The sequence below is a fragment of the Pogoniulus pusillus genome, chromosome 1, assembly GCF_015220805.1.
Source record: "Pogoniulus pusillus isolate bPogPus1 chromosome 1, bPogPus1.pri, whole genome shotgun sequence".
NCBI lineage: Eukaryota > Metazoa > Chordata > Aves > Piciformes > Lybiidae > Pogoniulus > Pogoniulus pusillus.
Genome location: NC_087264.1, coordinates 22,939,156 through 22,965,096, shown reverse-complemented (window position 1 = coordinate 22,965,096; position 25,941 = coordinate 22,939,156). Strand labels below are relative to the sequence as shown.

The 25,941-nt window shown below is 44.0% G+C and overlaps 1 protein-coding gene across 1 annotated transcript in view; it reads left to right on the top strand.

The window, feature by feature from the left end:
- PALS1 (protein associated with LIN7 1, MAGUK p55 family member) overlaps positions 1–25,941 on the top strand; it is a 72,159-nt gene that overhangs the window by 28,694 nt on the left and 17,524 nt on the right. The window contains exons 2-6 of the mRNA XM_064144001.1: positions 1,431–1,944; positions 13,883–14,091; positions 23,640–23,717; positions 24,418–24,564; positions 25,633–25,794. Of these exons, the coding sequence (XP_064000071.1) occupies positions 1,578–1,944; positions 13,883–14,091; positions 23,640–23,717; positions 24,418–24,564; positions 25,633–25,794 (963 nt within the window). The 5' untranslated portion in view covers positions 1,431–1,577. The remainder of the gene's footprint in view (positions 1–1,430; positions 1,945–13,882; positions 14,092–23,639; positions 23,718–24,417; positions 24,565–25,632; positions 25,795–25,941) is intronic.

Here is a 25,941-nt window from a genome sequence, read left to right as displayed (position 1 = left end):
CCAGTGTCTAATAAAATGGTGTGCTATTTTGTGGTATTCCCTTTCAGCAAATTAAAAAGAAAAAGTGAGCTTGAAAAAATAAGTGTATTGGTAAAACACTGCACAGCTGTTTTATGACCTCTTAATTGAACACAATGAGGATAACATCTCATTGACTTTGTGATACAGAAGGGCAGTGTGGTATGAGAACACGTTGTTGTTTGTGTTGTATTTAAGTGCTGAGTGGTTATATTTATGGGGACACTTAAATTTTTTTTAGTCTGAGTCATAAAGAAGAAGAAACCAGATTAAGGTGTTAGGAGTATGGTGGAATGCTACTACTTGACTGTGGAAATAAATGATTGCTGTCTGTCAAATCTATATCTCTGTATGCCCACACAAGGATTTTACTCTTGTATTTAATACTTTCTGCTTTAATGCATACCTAAAGGAAGTATTAATAATAGCTGCTAACCAGAACTGTCCAGCTCTTATCCTAGGACTTCATCACTATTTGGAACTGTCTAAGTGCAGCTCCACACTGCTTTAGATGGTATCTTTTAGGAGAGCTCTATGTTAGTGTGAGTGCCAGGAGGCTGGAGCCAGACTCTGCTGGGTGATGCCCAGTGTCAAGACAAGGAGCAATGGATGGGAGCTGAGGCATGAGAAGTTTCATTTAAACGTGAGGAGGAATTTCTTTCCCTGTGAGGGTGACAGAGCCCTGGAAGAGGCTGCCCGGGGGGGTTGTGGAGTCTTCCTCTCTGCAGATATTTAAAGGGTTGGACTTGATGATCTATGAGGTCTTTTCCAACCTTGGTGATACTGTGTGATATTCAAAACCTGCCTGGATGTGTTCCTGCATGATCTGGTGTAGGAGATCCTGCTGTGGAAGGGGGGTTGGACTGGATGAGCTTTGGAGGTTCCTTCCAGCCCCTGATATTCTGTGATTCTGTGAATCTTGTCTTCTCTGAGCCTGAGATGCAAAACTTACATTAAAGTGTCCCAATTTGTGAACACTAAGTGCAAATATCTTGCATTTAATCGATCAAACTTCTTGTGAGTGTTGTTTATAAGAGGTTATTTGTGTTTATAGGATAGCATGCATGGTTTGTCTTGGAATTTTTAAGAAGGAAAAGATAAAACTGAGAACTTAGGGCAAAGTGCTGCTGTGCAGTTTTGCATGTTAAGTGCAAAATCTCTGCTGCTTTGGGGAATTTTAGGAGATTTTAGCGTTAGTCTGAGCAATTCTTTCCTAGCATTGACACTTTCAAATCTTTTAAGATGTGTGAAACAGATTTGTGAGGGTTCTGTAGTTCTTAGTAGGGGAAGAAGCACTATGCAGATACGAAGGAACGGTTCGATTGTTCTGGTGCCTGGGGCCCTGGAGAGCTGTATTAGGTAGTTTCTTATTAATGCAGTTATTCACTAATTTCTTTAATATCTTTCATTAGGTTTTCTTTCTGGATGTTTCCTAAGCTGTGTAGTGATGCAAAAGAAATCTTTTTGAAGTTATAATGGATTTGACACGGCATCATAAGGAGAACTGGCTTAGCAGCAGCATTTTTGCTTGAAGGGAGCAAGTATAATTGCTAATAATCATGACAACTTCTCATATGAATGGACATATCACAGAAGATTCTGACAATGAATCAAAAAATGTGGATCTTGCATCTCCTGAGGAACCTCAGAAGCACAGAGAAATGGCTGTTGATTGCCCTGGGGATTTGGGCTCCAGGATGATGCCCATGCGGCGAAGCGCTCAACTTGAGCGAATCCGTCAGCAGCAGGAGGACATGAGGCGCAGACGGGAAGAAGAGGGAAGGAAGCAAGAACTGGACCTTACTGCTTCCATGAGGCTAAAGAAACTAGCACAAATCCCTCCTAAAACTGGAATAGATAATCCAATATTTGACACAGAAGAAGGAATTGTTTTGGAGAGTCCTCATTATACTGTGAAGACACTTGGTAAGTAAAATGCAGTGAGGAGTTAACAGAGAAAGTATTTAGTTGATACTAATATTCTTTTAGACCTATAAAAACCTAACAGCTAATTCTTCCTGTAGAAACTTGAAGTCTTCTGCTGCTTTTGTGGTGAATTGGATTTATTTATTTAGCCAAACTGATATCAGGCTATGTGCTTCAACAAGTAGCTTTTCAAAACTGATCCATTTGGGGAACAGTTAAATACTCTGTAGGTAGCTAATGAATTCAGCTATCTCCATTCTCTATAGGCTGGGGAATAAGCAAAGAATAAATACATACATTAAAATCAATATGCAGAAGTTTTTAGTATTTTATTTAAGAGAAGCTTGCTAGTTGTTTCTTCTTACTCTGTGTTTCTTTTGTTACCTAATGCTAATTTACATTTTCCACATAAAGTATTGGCACTGATAGTGAAACTCTGCTTACTGTGGCACTTAGACATAGATGAAAATGTAACAATAATCTTTGAAGAAGTAGATATTGAAGTAGTTAATTTAATAAGCTGCCATTGCTTTAACTATCCCAGGCTCACAGGATGTTAGGAGTTGAAAGAGACCCAAGGAGATCATTGAGTCCAACCCCCTGCCAGGGCAAGACAATGCTATCTAAGACAGATCACAGAGGAACACATCCAGACAGGCCTTGAAAGGCTCCACAGAAGGAGACTCCACAACCTCTCTGGGCAGCCTGTGCCAGTGCTCTGGGCCCTTACAGGAAAGAAGTTGCCCCTTGTGTTCAGGCAGAACCTCTTATGCTGCACCTTCAACCCATTGCTCCTTGTCCTATCCCAGGGAGCAGCAAGCAGAGCCTGTCCCCCAGCTCCTGGCAGCCCTCAGATACTTATAAACGTTTATCAAATCCCCTCTTGGTCTTCTCTTCTCCAGACTAAGCAGCCCCAGGTCCCTCAGCCTCTCTTCATAAGCCATGCCCTCCAGTCCCCTCATCATCCTCATACCCCTCTGCTGGACCCTCTCCAGCAGATCCCTGTTCCTCTTCAACGGGGGAGCCCAAAACTTAACACACTACTCAAGATGAGGTCTCAGCAAGGCAGAGTAGAGGGAGAGGAGAACCTCCCTTGATCTGCTGGACACACTCTTCCTAATGCACTCCAGGATCCCATTGGCCTCCTTGGCCACAAGGGCACATTGCTGTGCCATGGATGTTCTCCACCAGCACCTCCAGGTCCCTCTCCACAGGGCTGCTCTCCAGCAGTCACCTCCCAGCCTGTCCTGCTGCAGTTTATTATTCCTCCCCAGATGCAGGACTCTGCACTTGTCCTTGTTGAAGGTCATCTGCTTCCTCTGTGCCCAGCTGTCCTGTCTGTCCAGATATTGCTGCATGGCTGCACAGCCTTCAGCTATTCTATAACCTCTGGTAGTCCTTATTGTACAAATTCCTCTTTAGGGGAATTCAGGTTGAACAGGTCATCAGGAAGTCATCCCCTCCAACCTCCAGATGAAAAGTAGGGTCAGTTAGGAACAAGGTAGGTGTACTTTGTTTTAATGCAGGGCTTGTCAGCTTCTCTCTGAGAGATCTCATTGTTAAGAAGCAGAGTCTGTACGAAGTGTTAGATACTTGATTGTGAAATTACCTTCTCAGAGGATACCCAAAGCAGAAGATGTGAAGGGTCATGTGAAGCAGTAGAATTGACATATGTTGAGGCTTGCTAAGCTATGGTGTCTAAAAGCTCTGAAGACTGCCAAGAGGCAACTGCTAGCTGGCACTACAGAAAGGAGGAAAGAGTGTGACTTGGAATTGTGAAGCTGAAGCTAGGTTTCATGCCAGAGATACTGGGAGGGCTAGATGGAAAAGGATGAGAGGTTGCTAAAGACAGCATTTGTGGAAAGCTGTAAGGAGGGAACTAGATTTGTTTCTGCAAGGCGGAGGAAATTAGTGTGAATGTAAGAAGAAAACCATTAAATGTTAGAGCCAAGAATACAGAGATGTGTATGTGGAAAGAGGTAAATTTGGATATAGCAATTTATGGTATAAGATGCATCTTGAAGGAAAATGACAACATGATTTTGCCCACTAGGACAAATCCCTCTTCACTTTCTAATCAAAGTTTGGGTCTTACTGTTCTTATGCCAGCATATGTCTGAAAACATGACAGTAAATTGATGATTTAATTGAAGCTGTTCCTCTCAGACTTTGGATACCACAAAAACTAACAATGTCTGTTCTGAATCACAGTAAATGAGGCTTCATAGAATCAGTCAGGGTTGGAAGGGACCACAAGGATCATCCAGTTCTAACCCCCCTACCCTAGAGCAGGCTGCCTACAGCCTCAGCCAGCCTGGCCTTGAATACCTCTAGGCATGGGGCCTCATCCACCTCCCTGGGCAACCCCTTCCAGGCTCTCACCACTCTCATACTCAACAACTTCCTCCTCACGTCCAGCCTGAACCTACCCACCTCCAGCTTTGTGCTATTCCCCCCAGTCCTGTCACTCCCTGAGACCCTAAAAGGTCCCTCCCCAGCTTTTTTATAGCCCCTCTTTAGATACTGGAAGGCCACAAGAAGGTCACCTGGGAACCTCCTCTTCTCCAGCCTGCACAGCCCCAACTCTTTCAGTCTGTCCAAAGCACACGCATAGAACAGAAGTATTAACTAGCTTGCTGAGTGACTATAAGCTGTTCTTTGAGCTAGAAAGGCAGGGAGCTTTAGGATGTGTCATTAGACAAAATCATGATAGTTCCATACATGAAGTAGGGAGCTGAATTAAGGCTTCCTAGGCATCTATTTAAATGGGAAGTCATGGCATAATACTGAAAGGCATACACATATGCTGTTGTAATTTCCTTGCCAGGCAGAGTGATAGTAACAATTTGTATCAGGTAAACTGAAGATTTAAGAAGAGAGGGTTTATAGTAGTTATTAAGCACTGCTGTTAAGAACGGCTCTTTCAGTTACACTCAGCTGTGATCTCTTAACCTTTGTAGTCTGTAAACAATCTCTGTGCAGCCATTAGTACCGCCCAAAGCTGAGTCATCCCTTTAAGTTCAACAAAGTGTTTCTGCAGTCCCTTGAATTCTTACAGAATTTCCCTCCACAATTAAGCATGTCCTTTTTTCCCATTTCCAAATGAATTGTTCTAACATCAGACACTAGTACTGAATTTCAAAAGAAGAACTCTTTGTTGTTGTTCTGAAAGCTCTCTCTACCCAATTAATGTTGGTGCATTGTGAATAGAGATGAACATCCACATACATGCACACTTAGAATCATAGAATCAGTCAGAGTTGGAAGGGACCACAAGGATCATCTAGTTGCAACACCCCTACCATAGGCATGGACACCTCATGCTAGAGCAGGCTGTCTACAGCCTCATCCAGCCTGGCCTTAAACGCCTCCAGGGGTGAGGCTTCCACCACCTACTTGGGCAAACCCTTCCAGGCTCTCACCACCCTCATGCTGAAGAACTTCTTCTAACATCCAGCCTGAATCTACCCATTTCTATCTTGGTTCCATTCCCCCCAGTCCTAGCACTACCTGACAGCCTCAAAAGTCCCTCCCCAGCTTTCTTGTAGCCCACTTAAGATACTAAAAGGCCACAAGGTCACCTGGGAGCCTCCTCTCCAGACTGAGCAGCCTCAACTCCTTCAGTCTCTCCTCACAGCAAACAGCTCCAGCCCTCTGCTCATCCTCCCCATGGTCCTTCTCTGGACACCTTCCAGCACATCCATAACCCTCTTGTCCCAGGGGCTTCAGAACTGGATGCAGTACTGCAGGTGGGGTCTCGGCACTGTGGAGCAGAGTGGGAGGATCACTTCCCTGGCCTTGCTGCCCACACTGCTCTTGCTGCAGCCCAGGCTCTGGCTGCACTCCGGGCTGCAAGAGCACACTGACAGCTCAGATTGAGCTTCTCCTCCACCAGCACCCTCAAGTCCCTTTCTTCAGGGCTGCTGTTAAGCCCAGCCTATGTTGGTGCTTGGGATGCAGGACCTTGCACCTGCGAAAGAATATGGTTTACTAGAGGGGATTTGAGTCAGTTGTCATTAATACTTCTGCCTTTTTGTTGAAAACTTGAACTACCAAGGCCAGATTAAAAAAAAAAATAATAAAAAGGTCTCCAGGGACTTGGTAGTCCTATTACTTTGTCCAAAAAATAACTGCTAGTATGTGAAATGTTTTGCAGTTCATTTGGTTAAACTTTGAATTTCTCATCTGCACTGCTCCTGACTCCACCATTCCATTTGTTTCTGTCCAGGTGGGAGTGCTTAGTCACTTTTACAGAATCACAGAATGTCAGGGGCTGGAAGGGACCTCCAAAGCTCATCCAGTCCAACCCCCCTGCCAGAGCAGGATCTCCTAGACCAGATCACACAGGAACACATCCAGGCAGGTTTTGAATATCTGCAGAGGGAGACTCCACAACCCCCGTGGGCAGCCTGTTTCAGTGTTCTGTCACCCTCACAGGGAAAAAATCTTCCTCATATTTCCATGGAACTTCTGTGCTTCAGCTTCCACTCATTGCCCCTTGTCCTGTCCCTGTGCATCACCCAGCAGAGCCTGGCTCCAGCCTCCTGCCACTCAGCTTTACATCTTTATTACCATTGCTGAGGTCACCTCTCAGCCTCCTCTTCTCCCAGCAGCACAGCCCCAGCTCTCTCAGGCTGTCCTTGCAACAGAGATGTTCCGCTCCCTTCAGCATCTTTGTGGCTCTGTGCTGGACTCTCTCAGCAGTTCTGTGTCCCTCTTGAGCTGGGATGCCCAGAACTGGACAACTTTATGTTTTGATAGGAGAACCCCAAGTAAACCTGGGCAGGTGCTAGTGGAGAGAGAGATTAAACGACTTTTATTCAGTCTCCTAAAAAATTCTTTTTTGTGGGGTTGTATATTTTTGGTGTGTTAATCTATAGAACATCTGCTAAAGATAATGTGCTTCAAATAAGAATATTCACCCAATTACACTTCCAATTTTGAAAATGTTTCCTAAGTAGCTGATCTGGCAGATCTTTGCCAAGTCCTTAATCTTTTTGTGTTAAAAAACAGCCAATTAAAGCAGGCTAGATGAAACAAATTGGATTTTATTTACAAAAACTAAGCAGGACACTTAATCAAAACAAAGGCATGTTTGGTATCAAAACAGTATAGGATTTAGACAGCTGTCTTAACGGAATTAACTCTCTGCACACCTATAACATGTGCATATAAGTATTTAAGTGGCTTTTTCACAGCAATATTCTTCTAGAAAATGCAGGGGGAAATGGATTTTCTACAGTCCATCCAGATCATTTAGTGTTTTGGTTTGGGTGTTCCCTGCCCCTCCACACTTGAAATCACCCAGGCTTAGCACAATATACAAGCAGATATTTCCAGTATGTACAGAAATGTACAAGTTAAAAAGTAATACAGAAACATAACAGCTTAGCACAATATACAAGCAGATATTTAGAGTATGTACAGAAGTATCCAGGTTAAAAAGTAACACAGGAATACAACAGCTTAGCACAATATGCAAGCAGATAGTTGTAGTATGTATAGAAATAGCCAAGTTAAAAAGTAATACAGAAGCACAACAGCCCTCCCAGAAAACAGAGTCCCCAGGAGGGGCTCCCAACCACCCTTCCACCTTCTGCCACCCCTCTACCCCAGACTTTGCCTTATGTTTGAGGTAGTTTGGAGGGTCGGCCAGGGGGGTTAGGAAGCAGAAGGATTAGTCACACAGGTGACAGGTTAGGTTAGAGAGAAGTGTAGCCCAAAAAACCCAGAGAGACTCCCTTATCTGTGTTTGTGTTCTTGTTCTTATCCATCTCAGCAAGCCTATGAGTGCAGCAGACATCACCATTGGTCCCTTTTCACTGCCCAGCATCTAACTCTTCTCACCAAAGCATTCTAGCTAGCTCAAACTAGCATGTTTAGTTAAATTACTTAAGTCTCTTGTGCTTACAGTGGAGTTTTTTTAAAGGGAAAAGCTGCCTTCTTTTTTTAATATCTTGGGCAAAACTTGTGTTATAAAAAACCAAATATTGCTTTTTTGGGTATAGCAATACTTCTCTTAGGTAATACATGGACACTTGTGAGTGCTTAGTAATAGCACATAGTGCCCTAGAGAGCTGTTAAAGAGCTTGGCAACCAAGATACTGCTACCAGTGTGAAGCCACTTACATCTTCTTCCTTTTGCTGTTAATAGCTTTTTGCTTACAGTGATAAACAACAAATAGTTTCTTTCTTTGTTGTTTGGTTTTTCTTCTTCGAATCTACCCTGTTAAACTGTGGCCATGGATCCTCCCCTGCAGTTGCATACTTTTGCCTTGGCAGTCTTTTGATTAACGCTTCTCTCGCTCAGTGCTCGGTCACATTCCAGCCATTTCCTAGCCTAATGGAAAAAAGCCTGCAACAGACTTTAAAACAAAGTTGATTGCTAATTAATCTGCAATTAAAAAAAAAAAAAGGACTTTTTCTGCAAAAGAACCTCTGACTGTGTGAGTAAATGCAGTTGTTAGTCTTTTACTAAGCTTTCTTTCCTTCAAAATGATGCTTTTAATAGGACGTGTCTAGAGATGGAGACTTTTGTTACTTGGCTTTTTTATTCTTTATAGACCAAAAAAAAAGCCACAAAAAAAAAAAAAAAAAAAAAAAAAGCCACAAAAAAAAAAAAAAAAAAAAAAAAAAAAAAAAAAAAGAAGAAACCTTCTCTGTACCAAAATCTGACACGAATTGGAGTTCAGAAACAGGAGCAAGTGATTGGGAAATGGATTGCTAGCTTTTGGGGAGCGTTTCATTTCCCTCCTCTCAAGTATTATTTCTCTTTTCAGATGCGTGGTGAGGGAGAGATTTGTTTGCTGTTTCATGCTAGGGGGAAATAGTTTGGAGATTTAATGCAAAAGGGAATTATATGGAAGGAGGAGGAACTTTTTCACGAGGAAGAATATTTTCACTGTGAGGGTGACAGAGCGCTGGAAAAGGCTGCCCAGGGAGGCTGTGGAGTCTCACTCTCTGGAGATATTCCAAACCTGCCTGGACGTGTTCCTGTGTGATCTGGTCTAGGAGATCCTGCTCTGGCAGGGGGGGTTGGACTGGATGAGCTTTGGAGGTCCCTTCCAGCCTCTGACACTGTGATTCTGTGAGAGTACTGTGGTAGTTTGTATGGGAAGGTGACACAGAAGAAACTAGCAAGGTGCTGAAGAGAGAACAGGCAGAGGCATCTAGGAAAAGGACATCTTTATAAGTTAAGAATAAGATGCTTGCCTTTCTATATGTATTTATCTTATATGAAATGCATACTAGAAATAAATGTTTGCATCTGTGTGTGTGGCGCAGAAGGAACTAGCAGAGTGCTGGAGAAAGAACATGCAGAGACATCTGGGAAAAGGATAGCTTTATAACAAGCTAAGAATAAATGTTTGTCTTTCTATATGTATCTTACATGAAATACATACTAGAAGTAGTTGCTTGCATCTGTGTGTATGAGAGGGTGACACAGAAGGAACTAGCAGATTGCTGGAGAGAAAACATGCAGAGACATCTAGGAAAAGGACATCTATAATAAGCTAAGAATAAATGCTTATCTTTCTGTATGTATTTATCTTACATGGAATAACATACTAGAAATAATTGTTTACCTATGTGTGTGTTTAAATTCTCAGGTCTAGAATGGGGTGTAGACAATTAAGAAACAATGGAGTAAAACAGTTTATGGGAAGAATCAGAAGTGAGGTTTTTTGCTAATGCCTTGCCTTTAAAATCTGGTAACAGTAGCAACTAATAGTATTTTGGGTTGGTGTGTTTAAGTCAGCAGGTGTCAGTAGGAACTTGACAATAATATCTTGACTGGTTTCACACTTCTCTTTTTTTGCATGCCTGGAAATAGTGTGCTTGCTCAGAGTTGGGAGAATCAGTTCCTGAGGTGCTTTCTTGTACTCGGCTTTGGCAAAGCCACACCTTGAGTATTATGCTCAGTTTTGGGCACTGCAATAAAAGAGAGACGTGGAGATACTGGAGCTGGTCCAGAGGACGGCAACAAAGCTGGGGAAGGGCCTGGAGAATAAATCTGATGAGGAGAGACTGAGGGAGCTGGGGATGGGTAGTGTGAGGAAGAGGAGGCTGAGGGGAGACCTCAATGCTGGCTACAGCTACCCAGAGGAACATTGTGGAGAGGCTGGTGCTGGGCTCTGCTCACAGGGAATTGGAGCCAGAACAAGGGGGAATGGCCTCAAGCTGAGGCTGGGGAGGTTTGGATTAGACATTAGGAAAAAGTTTTTTCCTGGAGAGAGTGCTCAGGGAGTGGAATGAGCTGCCCAGGGAGGTGGTGGAGTCACCCAGCCTGGCTGTGTTTCAGGGTGGTTTGGCTGTGGTGCTTAGGGCTATGGTTGAAGGTTGTAGAGTAGGGTTCTAGGTTGGCCTTGGTGATGCTGAGGGGCTTTGCCAGCCTGCATGTCTCTGTGACTCTGTGTTCTGTAAAGTGCAGAGTTCACCACTCACACAATATTGTGATTTCTTTGACTCTTTGGTAGCCTGCATACTTCAGTAGATAAGAATTTTCCCAGCTGCCAATGTCCTATTTAGCAAATATTTTTGCTTGTGGAGTGTTCTTTAGCCTGCTCTCCAAATGGCATTTCCTCCTGTGTGCTAGGCAGTGTATTGTGTACACAGTTCCCAAGTGAGCCATTGGCTGCCTTAATTAGTGTTGTGAGCTGTACTGGATTTCACCTGTGGAATATCCTGCAGAGCCAGTATCCAAGCTTTCCATGCTCCTTTTGTGCTACTGCCTGATGTTTCCTTGGAGGTTACAGGAAGGATCTCTTGACCTTTGGTGGGTAGGGTGTTCTTAGCATGTGTGGAATGGTTTTGGAGGGGTCTAAAGAAAATAATTTTACTTTATTGACCTGAAAACAGTAAATTGGTAGAGTGGTAGCTCTGGATAGTTTTCTTCTTTTTTATTGTATAGAAGATTGACTTGCAAGCTCAAAATGAAAAATTAATGTCTAGGTATGCTTTGTCCAAAATCAAAGCCATTAAACTTGCTTGCAATGCCTGCTTTATTGGGCTTTATGATTTTCATATGGCCATTTATCAACCATTTCAACCTTGTGCTCAGTGGGTATCAGTAAGATGGCAGATGACACCAAACCAGGAGCAGTTGTGGAGCTGTTGGAGGGTAGGAGAGCCCTGCAGAGGGACCTGTCCAGGATGGATGGGTGAGCAGAGGCCAATGGGATGAGATTGAACAAGGCCAAGTGCAGGGTTCTACACTTTGGCCACAACAACCCCAAGCAGCACTACAGGCTGGGGCCAGAGTGGCTGAGAGCAGCCAGGCACAGAGAGAGACCTGGGATGCTGGTAGATCGTAGCTGAACTTGAGCCAGCAGTGTGCCCAGGTGGCCAGTGGCATCCTGGCCTGGATCAGGAGCAGTGTGGCCAGCAGGACACGGGAGGTTATTCTGCCTCTGTGTTCAGCACTGCTCAGGCCACACCTTGAGTGCTGTGTCCAGTTCTGGCCTCCTCCATTGCAGAGAGATGTTGAGGTGCTGGAAGGTGTCCAGAGAAGGGCAGCAAGGCTGGGGAGGGGCCTGGAGCACAGCCCTGTGAGGAGAGGCTGAGGGAGCTGGGGGTGTGCAGCCTGCAGAAGAGGAGGCTCAGGGCAGACCTCATTGCTGTCTGCAACTGCCTGAAGGGAGGCTGTAGCCAGGTGGGGTTGGTCTCTTCTGCCAGGCAACCAGCAACAGAACAAGGGGACAGAGTCTCCAGTTGTGCCAGGGGAGGTCTAGTCTGGATGTTAGGAGGAAGTTGTTGTCAGAGAGAGTGATTGGCATTGGAATGGGCTGCCCAGGGAGGTGGTGGAGTCGCTGTGCCTGGAGGTGTCCAAGCAAAGCCTGGATGAGGCACTTAGTGCCATGGCCTGGTTAATTGTCTAGGGCTGGGTGCTAGGTTGGACTGGATGATCTTGGAGTTCTCTTCCAACCTGCTTGATTCTGTGATTCTATTTTCAGTGTACTGATGAATTTGAGGTTATAAATAGGTAGGACATTGTTGGCAGAATGTATCCATGTTGATGACTAGCATTTATTTTCCTGTTGAACACAAAACTTAGCTGATGTCTTGATAGCATTTGCATTTTAGTGTTGTTTAGCTCATAACCAATAAATGGTGGTTGCTAAAACTTAAAAATACTTATCAGAGCTGATGTTTTGATGACCAATAAGGGATATTGTCCTCGATGTCAACTGGCAGCTCTAAAATTTGGGATTTTCTTTATTCTTTATTAAAAGATAATTAAAAATTCCAGCTTATTTGAAGGTATAAAACTAGAAATTAGCTGACCAGCCTCTTGTAGCTGAGAGTGATTTCCCATTGGAATGGGCTGCCCAGGGAGGTGGTGGAGACGCTGTCCCTTGAGGTCTTCAAGAAAAGCCTGGATGAGGCACTTGGTGCCATGGTCTGGTTGACTGGATAGGGCTGGGGGATAGGTTGGACTGGATGAGCTTGGAGGTTTCTTTCAACCTGGCTTATTCTATGAATAATCCATGAGGATGCATCCTTTATTTTGTGCTCAAACGGTCCACTGCAGGGTTTTTCCCTGCTTAAGGAATTCTGGGTTTATATTCATTATAGATTCAATTCACATTCCTTGGTTTAGGTAATACCTCAAGTATGTGATAGTAAGAAGTGAAACACTTTTCAGAATTTATTTTGGGTTTAAAACAAATGTAAATTTGTTGACAGTCTTTACAAAGAACCTGTAAAGCATTTAGATAGTTCTTGAAGCTTGAGAATTTAGTCCAGGCACAGTATTCTGCAGCCATGTGGAAACTGGTTATTGAAGTATGTTAAAGCATCCGAGAGCTCAAGCAGGGCTCAGTCTCAGCCATAAAAGATGCAGACTTCCCTTGGGTGCAGATGACTTTCAGAACTCTGAACAAAGATGGTTGTTTTCCATCCTTTTTATTTATGATGTGATAGGACTGAGTATAGTTTTACATTTAGAAATGGAGTAGTTTACTTCTGAAATGCTGATTCCATGAGTAAGCAGTATTTAGTTGAGAGAGATGGCTGTCACTTGCGGCTGAGAGAGAGGGAAAGATATATCGAAGCAACACTGAACATGCTGGAGCGTGTCCAGAGCAGGGCCAGGAGGATGCTCAGAGGGCTGCAGCAGCTCTGCTGTGAGCACAGACTGAAAGAGTTGGGGCTGTGCAGTCTGGAGCAGAGGAGGCTCCCAGGGGACCTTCTTGTGGCCTTCCAGGATCTGAAGTGGTCTACAAAAAAGCTGGGGAGGGACTTTTTAGGCTGTCAGGGAGTGGCAGGACTGGGGGGAATGGAGCAAAGCTGGATATGGGGGGATTCAGGCTGGAGGTGAGAAGCTGTTGAGCATGAGAGTGGTGAGAGGCTGGAATGGGTTTCCCAGGGAGGTGGTTGAGGCCCCATGGCTGGAGGTGTTTCAGGCCAGGCTGGATGAGGCTGTGGGCAGCCTGCTCTAGGGTAGGGTGTCCCTGCCCATGGCAGGGGGCTTGGAACTGGCTGATCCTTGTGGTCCCTACCAACCCTGACTGATTCTATGAATATTTAGTCATCAAGACTAGTTTAGCAAAGGAACTATTTTCATATTGCAAAGCAGTTCCTCTGTCAGTCTGCTTATCCACGAGCTGTAGTTATTGTATCTTTTATCTGTCAGGGATTATTTATTTTTTTATTTTTTGAGCAGAACTATTTCCACAGTAGGAATTGAAACTTAAACATTGTATCCTCTTTTTATATTTCTTCTTCCTTACTGACTCAGGGTCTTTTTTCTTCTCCTTTTTATTCATTCAGATATGCTGTGCTGATAAATCAGAGTCCATAATGAATAACTAATAAACTTGCATGCCAATTAAAAAACTAAAGAGCAAAAGAATGTTTAAAATATTAATATAGACATTATGTAATTATTCATCTTGTTAACTCTTACCTTATTTGTATTTTTTTGTTTCCTACCTAGAGGTGGAAGAACTGTTAACTTCTCTTAAGCACATCCAGCACATTTTGGTAGACCCTCAGAGCCAAGAGGATATCTCTCTCATTTTACAGCTTGTTCAAAATAGTGATTTTCAGAATGCTTTTAAGATCCACAATGCTGTTACAGTGCACATGAACAAAGCCAGCCCTCCATATCCTCTCATCTCCAATGCACAAGAACTAGCACAAGAGGTATGTACAGTATGCATCTCTATGATATATATGAAGCCTATAATCATGGCTGTTGATGAAATATGTACTTGTCAAGCTTGTCTGAGTTATTGAATGTTGAATATGAAAGGGATTATAATAGTCACTGATTGCTGTATCCAGTTTTTCCAGATTTCCAGGCAGTAACCAGAAAAGTATTTTAGGGATAGGAGCTCCCTTCTTACCATGGATAGGTCTGTAACAGGAAAGGTACTATGTTTGAACATAAGAAAAGGGAGTGGTAAGGAAAATCTAACTCATTTACTGTCAGTATTCTTTATTCCAAGTATTCAGGAATTAAGAGTTCTCTGTTGTTGTGACTTTCCTCTGAGTTGAGCGTGATTCTTAAACTGAGAGACATCTCAGAAAATACAACAGTGGTCTGGAAAGAAGCATTCTGCTTTACAATGAACACCATATTCCTTAGTACTTCAGTGAAATGGTTTAATTGCTGCTGTGGTGATCAAATCACATTACATTGCCCAGACACACACTCGGTACAGGCAAATCATTCAGATGCAAGCTGGAGCTTTTGACTCTGTTTCTACTACACAGGATGTTACAGGTGATAGCTCTTTCATGTGATCTGTCTTTTAGAAATCATTAAGTAATCATTCTAGTGGAAGGTGTCTCTGCCTATGTTGAGGAGTTGGAACTGGCTGATCTTTGAGGTCCCTTCCAACCTAAATAGTTCAGTGAAGTGCAATTACAGAAATTTGCTTGAGCAATATTTCTTTTTCATCTTGTCTGTCAGTTCTTAACTTTGAGATACTTCTACAATTTTGGTCAAGTCTACTTTCTCTGAGGCTTTTTCATGTGACTGTAGATGGGCAGTAGCTGTATATGGTAGCTTTATGAGAATTCATATTAATTTACACAAAACTCATTCGGTGCAATGTTCCTGCGAGCAAGGTAAGCTTTCACATATGGCTGGTTTAGTGGTTTGGGTGTTCCCTGTCCTCCCACACTTTGGAAATCACACAAACTAGGCTCAGCCAGCTCTGGAAATTTGAATGAAGCTTATTATTTACAGCTTAGCTCGATATACAAGCAGATATTGACAGTGTATACAGTTATAGACAGAAATAGACAAGGTAAAAGGTAATACAGAAACACAACAGCCCTCCCAGAAACCTGAGTCCTCAAGAGGGGTTCCCAACTGCCCTTCCACCTTCTCCCACCCCTCTCAACTTTACCCCAGTCCCAAGGAAGAATGGAGGTTCAGCCAGGGAGTTAGGAAGCAAAGTGGATTAATCAGAGAGACGGCAGAGAGGCTAGAGAGAGAGATGCAGCCCAGAGCTCCCAAGCAGAAGTAGTGCCTTAGCTATGTTTGGATTCTTGTTCTTATACCTCTCAGCAAGCCTATGAGTGAAGTAGACATCAGAACTGTTTCTCTTTCACAGTCTGTGATCTAATCCTTCTCACCAAAACATTCTAGCTAGCTTCTAACTAGCACAGCTGGATGCAGTTAACACCCCGTGAGAGGTCGCTCCATGCCTTTATGTTCACTTTCCGTGGCCTGGTGCACATATATGTATTTCAGTGAAGTGTGGCTACACCTTACATAGAGATAAATTTGCTGCTTTTTAGGTTAGCTGACTTGAATTCAAGTATCAGTGCCAGTGTAGCGCTGTAGTGTTGAGCAAAATGCTCTCAGTGAACCAAACTTAGCTGTCAAAAGCTGGATTAACAGCTGGAGCAGTTCTTTGCAACAATTCTTTCCACTGTCTTTCCTTGTAGTGATAGTTTGGATGTTACCCACCCCACACACACTTTGGAAAATCACCCAGACTATACTGAGCTACTGGGAATTGGATGAATGAAGCTTTATATTTACAGCTTAGCACAAGATACAAGCAGGCATTTACAATAGATACAGAAATATACACGTTAAAAAGTAATACAGAAACACAGCAGCCCTCCCGGAAACCAGAGGCCCCAGGAGGGGCTCTCAACCACCCTTCCACCTTCCTCCCACCCCTCTACCTTACCCCAGACTTTGCTTTACGCTCAAGGTAGTTAGGAGTGTCGACCAGGGGAGTTAGGAAGCAGAAAGATTAGTCACACAGATGGCAGGTTAGGTTAGAGAGTTGCTCATGCAACCCCAGAAACAGAGAGCGACTCCCTTATCTATATTTATGTTCTTGTTCTTATCCATCTCAGCAAACCTATGAGTGAAGTAGACATCACCATCATTTCCTTTTCACAGCCTATAATCTAATTCTTCTCACCAAAATATTCTAGCTAGCTTCAAACTAGCACACTTGTTCTACACTTTAACCTTGTTAAGGATAACAGAAATGTCTCAAGCCTGAAGTTATTTTGCAGAAGAAATGACTGATTTTGAAGGATGTGATTTAAATGTTACCCAGAGGTGCAGTGTGCTGGTTTTCCTGTTTAGATTTGTCAGCAAGACTTTACCAAAACTAGGAGGGAGTGTTTTACATCTGAGCTTCCCTCTGGCTTATTCATCAACCCATAAGCTGCTACAGGATCCTCACTAGGCTGCTTCGATGTCTGCAAGCCTGAAGGAACCTGTTCAGTTAACTTCTGCTTGTAAATTGCTTCCCCAGGCACCCACTTGGTACAGGCAGATCATTCAGATACAAGCTGGAGTTTTTAACTCTCCATTTCTTATACAGGATGTTACAGATTTGTCTCTTAAGGCTAAGTTTTCCTCTTCCTGAATCTGATGTCATTTTGTGTGCCACTTAGTAGAAGCTTTCAAGAAGATCTCTACCCAGGAAAACTCAAGATCATTACCTTCTATCATCATTACCTTCATATTCAAAGAAAGGGAACTGTGAGGTTTAAAAAAAGACACCAGATAAATACCTGGCTCAAAGAGTGGTGTCAGAAGTCCAATTTTGGGTTCTTCAAGCACAAAGAGGTCTACACAGCACCTGGCTTGCTGTGACCAGATGGGATTCAACTAAATACAAGGGGGAAACGGCTCCTAGGTGTTGAGTTGGCAGATAGAGCTTTAAACTAGATATGAAGGGGGAAGGCAACAGAACCAGATCTACTGAAGGCAGTCCTTGAAATGGCATGGCAATGTCAAGAGTGAAACCACTAGCCCAGCTGAAGTGCAGTTGTACTTCATCAGGGGCTCCAGGTAATTCACGTGGAGCCCAACTCAGCTGCCTTTGTTTGAACGCCTGCAGCATGTGCAGTAAACCAGAGGAGCTGGAGATGCTCGTGTGCCTGCAGCACTGCGGTCTGATTGGCATCACAGAAACGTGGTGGAATGACTCCTGTGATTGCTGTGTTGGATTGGAAGGGTATAAACTCTTTAGGAAGGACAGGCAGGGCAGAGGAGGGGGGGGTGTTGCCCTCTATGTCAGTGAGCAGCTAGAATTTACATCTTGAGAGTGATGGTGAAAAGACAGAGTGCCTGTGGGCCATGGTGAAGGGAAGAGGACATTACAGTGGGGGTCTGCTACAGATCACCAGACCAGGAAGACCAAATGAATGAGGCCCTTTATAGACAGATAGGGGTTGCTGCCCATTCACAAGCCCTGTCTTGCCTAACCTTCATCTTCCCTGCAGAATGATTTATTAAATCCTAAAATCAAAGTGATGGAACATGTTGAGTCCCTTGGCAATCCATGAAGAAGGTTAAGCATAAAATATTTCTTTTAATCTAAAAGTTTTTAAGCCAATGGAATTCTGTCATCACTCAGGAGACTATTATGTGAAAGGCAAACATAGTCCTGCACTTGTTTTGACTCTTCATCTCTCATCTCTGACTTGTCCAGCCTTGAAGTTCCTGAAAAGCCAATATATTGCACATGTCACTTCCCTGTTTCAGATGTAATCTACCTTGTCGGTGATTCAACTTTGGGTGTGTTGAAGTGATTTGTATTTTGCAATGTGTTAAATAGTATCCAAAATTATTAAGCCAGAAATTCAGGACAAATCATAGAATCAGCCAAGTTGGAAGAGACCTCCAAGCTCATCCAGCTCTAGACAATCAACCAGACCATGGCACTAAGTGCCCCAGCCAGGCTTGGCTTCAACACCTCCAGGCACAGCGACTCCACCACCTCCCTGGGCAGCCCATTCCAATGCCAATCACTCTCTCTGACAACAACTTCCTCCTGACATCCAGCCTAGACCTCCCCTGGCACAACTAGAGACTGTGTCCCCTTGTTCTGTTGCTGGTTGCCTGGCAGAAGAGACCAACCCCACCTGGCCACAAGGTCCTTTCAGGTAGTTGTAGACAGCAATGCGGTCTGCCCTGAGCCTCCTCTTCTACAGGCTGCACACCCCCAGCTCCCTCAGCCTCTCCTCACAGGGCTGTGCTCCAGCCCCTCACCAATCTTAGTGCTCTTCTCTGGACATGTTCCAGCACCGCAACATCTCTCTTGAATTGAGGAGCCCAGAACAGGATAGAGGAACTCAAGGTGTGGCCTGACCAGTGCTGAGTACAGGGGCAGAATAACCTCCCTTGTCCTTCTGGCCACACTGTTCCTGATCCAGGCCAGGATGCCACTGGCCTTGGCTACCTGGGCACACTGCTGGCTCACATTCAGCTGCCAACCAATATACCCAGGTCCCTCTCTGCCTGGCTGTGCTCCAGCCACTCTATCCCCAGCATGTAGCACTGCTTGGGGTTGTTGTTACTTCAGGGTGTTTTTGAGAAGCCACTTGCCAAAGTGTAGATTTAAGATAGTGATGGTATCTTGAGGATAAAAGCCACAAGACATTTACAAGAAGGAAAACCAGAAAATAGCTGCATAACATCAGCATGACTTGCCATTTAATATTTTAGAGCACATACTTTAATATTTTAGAGTGCATATTTTACAGCACAAGTCAGCAGCAGCAACATGTAGCTCTTGAATCTGTTTTGGAGTGCATGTCCTGATTTAAAGACTCAGCTGGGAGGGGTTTTGAGGCGTTTTGGTTAGAAGAGAACATGTCCTAGAGCTGGTGCTCCTATAACTCTTAACAGGAAAAGGCAGTTTGCAACACAATTTCATTATTGCAATGTGAAACATCATCTCTTCCAAAAAATATTGTTTTAAATAGTAAATAATTAACACTTTTGGAAGAATTTGCTCTTTCATGCACTGTCAGCAGGTTTGCTGATGACACCAAGCTGGGTGGAGTGGCTGCCACAGCAGAGAGTTGTGCTGCCATTTAGAGAGACTTAGTCTGAGGACTGGGCAGTGAGAAATGGAATGAAGTTCAGCAAGGGCAAGTGCAGAGTCGTGCACCTGGGAAAGAACAACCCCAGGGAGCAGAATAGGCTGGGGACTGACCTGCTGGAGAGCAGTGAAAGGGAGAGGGACTTGGGAGTGCTGGTGGATGGAAGGATGGGCATGAGCCAGCAGTGTGTCTGTTGGCCGGGAGGGCCAATGTCATTCTGGGATGTATTAGAAGGGCTGTGGTTAGTAGGTCAAGAGAGGTTCTCCTGCCCCTCTACTCTGCCCTGGTGAGCACTCATGTGGAGTATTACATCCAGTTCTGGGCTCCCCAGCTCAAGAAGAACAGGGAGCTGCTTGAGAGAGTTCGGCACAGAGCCACAAAGATGATGAAGGAAGTTATGAGGAGAGCCTGAGGGAGCTGGGGCTGTGCTGCTGGGAGAGGAGGAGACTAAGGGGTGACCTCATCCGTGTTTAGAAATATGTAAGGGGTGAGTGGAGTCTCAGACTGAATGTGAGGAGGAAGTTCTTCAGCATGAGAGTGGTGAGAGCCTGGGTTGGGTTGCCTGGGGAGGTGGTTGAGGCCCCATCCCTGGAGGGGTTTAAGGCCAGGCTGGATGAGGCTGTGGACAGCCTGCTCTAGGGTAGGGTGTCCCTGGGCATGGCAGGGGGGTTGGAACTAGATGATTTCCTTGGGTCCCTTCCAACCCCTAATGTCCTGTGATCCTGTGACTGGAGAAAGTTCTTCACAGAGAGAGTGATTGGCATTGGAATGGGCTGCCCAGGCAGGTGGTGGAGTTGCCGTCCCTGGAGGTGTTCAAGAAAAGCCTGGATGAGGCACTTAGTGCCATGGTCTGGTTGACTGGCTAGGGCTGGGTGCTAGGTTGGACTGCCTGATCTTGAAGGTCTCTTCCAACCTGGTTGATTCTATAATTCTGTGGTTCTATAACTGCTTTATCCTTGTGATCCCTTCCAACTCTGACTGATTCTATGATTCTGTGAGTGGCAGGAGACTGAAGCCAGGCTCTGCTGGGTGATGCCCAGTGTCAGGACAAGGGGCAATGGGTGGAAACTGAGGCATCAAAAGTTTCACTTAAACATGAGGAGGATTTTTTTCCCTGTGAGGGTGGCAGAGCACTGGAACAGGCTGCCCAGGGGGGTTGTGGAGTCACCCTCTCTGCAGATACTCAAGAACCATCTGGATGCATTCCAGTGTGATCTGCTCTGGGTGATCCTGCTGTGGCAGGGGGGTTGAACCAGATGAGCTTTTGAGATCTCTTCCAGCCCCTGACATTCTATGATTCATTGATGACTTCAACAAAACAGTGCATGTGAATTGTGAAGACCTTTTTTGGTTTGAATTTGTTTTAACCAGTAACCAATACATGAGCATGGAATTGTGCATTTTTATTTTCTAGTTCTCTTTAGGAAATGCTTAAAATTAGAACAGTTCACTTTTCATGCTGCTTCTGATGACCAAGTGCCAACAACTCAGGATTTGTTTTCTTTTCCTTTTTTGTTGAATTTTAAATGAAACTTCAATTGAATTTGAAAGGTGGAATGAAGCATTGGAGCTTAAGGAATTTATTTTAGAGAGCTAATCATTGTCTAATGTGATCTACTCCATAAAAATAGCCTTTAAACATCACTTGTAATTAAATTGATTGTAAATCCATTTCAACTTGACCAAGATGGGGGCAAGGATTAAGAGAATGTGATCTGAATCTTGACCTTGTAAGAATATTTGGTGCAATGTTCAAGACAGTTTGTGGTTTGGGGCCTGTGACAGCACACATGAAAACACCTTGAAGATGCTGCTGTTGTTAAATATACTTAACAGGCTCCAATTTTTATAGGCTGTGTTTATAGAGGCTTCATGCCTGCTGCTGCTAACTTCAAGGACAGTTATTTTTGAGAGGGTGCACTGAGCACTTGAAACTTGGGCTGTATGTGCCTTACAATGTGTCCTTACATTCCTTCTGACCATCCTGCTCACCTGAGAGTGAACAAGAAGATTTTGCAGGCATGGTTAAATGCTGGTTGTTTAATTAATCACTCCAGTGTGCATCCAAACTGCTGTGTCATGAAACCAAACAGACAGATCTGGGGGAGGGCTGCTCCAACTGAAGGGAACGTAATGAGCAATAAAAACTGGGTTGAAGGGTTGAGGAAGTAGCATTATTGCCACATATTTGGTGTGGATTGCCTATGCTACCTGTACTGTGTCACTTCTGGAATGACAGCCTGCATTCAGGCTTCTGCATCTGATAAAGCCGTGGGATTATCTTGACTAAGAAAGGAATCTGAGATGCAGCAATACTGGTGTAGTAAGTGTTCTATCTGGCAGCCTGCACCTTTCCTAGTGCTTCATTAAATAAGCAAATAATGCATTTATCTTTCTCTTAGAAGGAGAAGAGAGGAGCTGTTAAAGTTTTGAATAATTTAATCACTGAAAGCAGAAATTAAACTTTGAACAAGGAATATTCACAGAAAAGGACTGCTTGAGTCTGGTTGCTTTTGCCCTGTCAAATCACAGGCTTCTGACCTTGCATTCAAAAGATGGTCTTGTTTGCAGGACCTGTGAATTGCTTCCTGAGCAGGTTTTCCTGTAAAAGGATCATAAAGATTGCACAACTTAAGGCTTTAAAGCTTCTTGTAGCTCCTTCAAGAAAGAAATTTGTTCAAGGTTTCTAAGTTCCAAGAAAATTTCTGTTTCTATGAGGAACTTTTTAATATAGAGGAAGATCTTCTTCCACCAGAGGAAAATGTGTTAGTGACAGTGTCCTGTTTGCTATATGACATCCCAAAATACAGGACAAGCCAGGGATGATAGCTTCTTTGACATTTCAGAAGTTTGAGTTAGAGCAGGCATACGTGAAGCTCAAGTCTTTCCGCTCTGCAGGGTTTTAAAGCAGTCACTTGAACTTACTTATGTATTATGGGGATATTCACTCTGATATGAGTCAAGAACTGACTGGAGGGCTGGGTCCAGAGAGTGGTGGTGAGTGATGCCACATCCAGTTGACATCTGTCACGGGTGGTGTGCCCCAGGGATCAGTGTTGGCCCCAATCCTGTTCTATAGCTATCTTGATTGATCATCTGGATGAGAAGATCGAGTCCAGCATCAGTAAGTTTGCAGATGACACCAAGCTAGGAGCAGGTGTGGAGCTGTTGGAGGGTAGGAGAGCCCTGCAGAGGGACCTGGCCAGGTTGGATGGGTGAGCAGAGGCCAATGGGATGAGATTGAACAAGGCCAAGTGCAGGGTTCTACACTTTGGCCACAACAACCCCAAGCAGCACTACAGGCTGGGGCCAGAGTGGCTGAGAGCAGCCAGGCACAGGGGGACCTGGGGTGCTGGTAGAGAGTAGCTGAAGATGAGACAGCAGTGTGCCCAAGTGGGCAGCAGAGCCAGTGGCTTCCTGAGACTCTGTTATGTCACATTACCTTATCCTTAAGAGTAAACAGCTCTTAAATAAAGAACTTTTAGCCCAGTGAAAGCTGCTGCTCTGATATGTATAATCTGCTCTTCAAGTCTCTGGACTTGTTGGTGTGTTTGGTCGGATTAGGCCAGAAGATAAAAGCTATGAAAAGTACCTTCTTCAGCCTCACTGTTGGATAAGAGAGACTTCCCAGCTCCTGGCTTTCTCTGTAAGCATACCAGTGTTTTCTAGTGGTGATGCCAAGGCATGTTTAGTAACTGCATGAGAAGGAAAAGCTTCTTAGGCAACTGAAGCTGCTTGAGCAAAAACTCTCTTTGTGTTCATATGGATTCCTTTGGAACCAGGCAAAGAAACCTGTTCTCCTGAGACCTTTCCAGAGTCTTCATTCCTACGTTTTGAGGCAGGACCTTCAGGATGTCCTGCAAAAGCTGTCTTGGTATCTTGAGTCTTGCTGGTGGTGGAAATAATTTGGATAAAAATAAGCCACCTGCTTTTAAGTAAAAGAGAGGTTAAAGTTAATGAGCAGTTAGGCACTTCTGAGTGACCCAGCATAATCTTAGAATAAACTTCCTTGGGACTCATTTCACTGCCATGTTCCTTTCTAGAGCTGAGTGTTTTGTGTGTCTATCTTTGTGGTAGCTGAGGTCAGTGCTGCCCTTTAGTATTAAAAGGTCTCTGAGATCAATTCACTGGATACCAGCTTAGATATGGTAGATAATCAGTGAGGCAAGAGATGCTGAGGCAGTCCTGTGGTCTCACCTCATGCTTTCCTGATGCATACTGGATTAAGTTTCATCAGCTGGTGTAACAATTATGTGGGCATATTTTACTTTCAGGAAAAGGAGTAATTGCAACTAGTAGGTTGTGCTTGAGTTAGAGGAAGGAGGATTGATAAATCACAGGGTAGATTAAGAGCTGTGCTGCTTGATTTCTTCTAGGTACAGACTGTTTTGAAACCCAGTCACCAAAAGGATGGGCAGGAGCTGAATGCTTTGCTGAATGCCCCTCACATGCAGGTAAAGTGAAACTTCTAATGGATGTGTTTCTTGATGCTATTTTCTGTATAGCTTTTTGTTTTTTGCAGATGTCTTGGATTGACTGGTCAAAGATAGATTTTATTCTTCAGTTCTGTACGTCTCAATATTTTTTCTGGCATGAGGAGTTTCCAACTTCCAGCAACTAATGAAGACTTCTAACGAAGTGCAGAACGTGACTTTGTTCAGCCCTTGCTACATTCTGTGTGTTACAGGGGAATTTGCAACACACAAACTGCTTTGCTTATCTCTGCTGCTGGGGTTTTTATTTCCTCAACAGCTGTTTTCATCATAGGATGCATGGAGGAAACATTGTCATGTGGCAATGTTGCAAATCCTTGAGTAGCTTTCACTGTAGTAACTTCTTGTGACTGTATCCTCAGTCACAGATGTAGTAAACCAATGTGTGGGGTTTTAGGAAGGAAAATCTGTAAGAACAGTCACAGTTGTGTGTTCTGAATTGCTTGGTGTTCTTTTCCAGCCTTTAAGGACCTGAAAGTTTTAGAAAGTATGTAGCAGTCAGTGCATAACTGTGATAAATGATTTATTTCTTGAGTTGCTTTGCAGTATTCTGTAACCTACAAAGACTATCCAGATCGCAGAACTTCACTGAACTCTACTATTTTGTGTACCTATAAAGTGTGACATTTTCTGTAACCAAGCTAATTTTCTTCAACACCAGGCACTTCTACTGGCTCATGATAAGGTTGCAGAACAAGAAATGCAACCTGAGCCTGTAACAGATGAAAGAATTTATGAGAACGTTGGCGTGTATGGAGGGGAGACAGTTAAAATAGTTCGCATTGAGAAGGCTCGGGATATTCCATTGGTAAGTAGTGGGACCCCCTTGGGTAGGTGGAGAGGAGAGAAGCTTTTTTGTCCTTTGCAGATTACAATGAAAGGTTTGGAATTCCAGTGTAGAGATGATGTTTAGCTCAAAGGCTCTTGATCCCTCCAAAATGAGACACAGATAGTCAGTTTGTGCATGTCTTCACAGAGCAGGAGACATGCTACCATTTCAAATCTACACAGCTTCTATCAGCTCGGGTTTGGGCAGGACTTTGTGATGGCAGTCACTGTCCCAAGCTTTGCCACAGGGGGTGCTGGCAGCCTTATGACAACCCTGTACTGCATCCAGTTCTGGAGCCCCTGGGACAAGAGGGCTATGGATGTGCTGGAAGGTGTCCAGAGAAGGGCCACAAGGATAAGCAGAGGGCTGGAGCTGCTCTGCTGTGAGGAAAGACTGAAAGAGTTGGGGCTGCTCAGTCTGGAGAGGAGAAGGCTCCCAGGTGACCTTCTTGTAGCCTTTCAGTATCTGAAGCGGGCTACAAGAAAGCTGTGGAGGGACTTTTTAGGCTGTCAGGTAGTGCTAGGACTGGGGGAATGGAACCAAGCTAGAAATGGGTAGATTCAGGCTGGGTGTTAGGAAGAAGTTCTTTAGCATGAGGGTGGTGAGAGCCTGGAAGGGGTTGCCCAGGGAAGTGGTGGAAGCCTCATCCCTGGAGGTATTTAAGGCCAGGCTGGATGAGGCTCTGGACAACCTATTCGAGTGTGAAGGTGTCCCTGCCCATGGCCGAGGGGTTGGAACTGGCTGATCCTTGTGGTCCTTTCCAACCCTGACTGATTCTATGTATTGTTTTTCTGTTTAGCAACTCCTATCTTCTATTGTGCATCCACCAAAAAAGTATTTCCTTAGTCATTAATTTTACAGTGTGGAGCAATTCTTCAGTCTTTAACGCAGCTTGGAGAAATAAAAGTGGCTTTTTTTTTTTTCAAATGAAGCAGAGTTCCTTGCAATTGCTTTCAACATAGTTTCTCCACTGGCTTGGAATATGTACAATAGATAGCTTTGAGTTTCATACATATAATAAAGTCAGAATGCTTTGCTACTACACAGGGTGCTACTGTTCGCAATGAAATGGATTCTGTTATCATTAGTCGGATAGTGAAAGGAGGTGCCGCCGAGAAGAGTGGGCTGTTACATGAAGGGGATGAAGTTCTGGAGATAAATGGCATTGAAATTCGTGGAAAAGATGTTAATGAAGTTTTTGACTTGTTGGTGAGTTGGACACTTCTTGTTTTGCCTGTGAAAAACGTTTATTTCATGAGTCTGAATTACGCCTGTTTGTTTGCTCTGTTTGTCACTTGTACTGGTGTTTAGCGTTGGTTTAAAAGTCTTTTCATTCCAATAGCATTTGTATGTGGA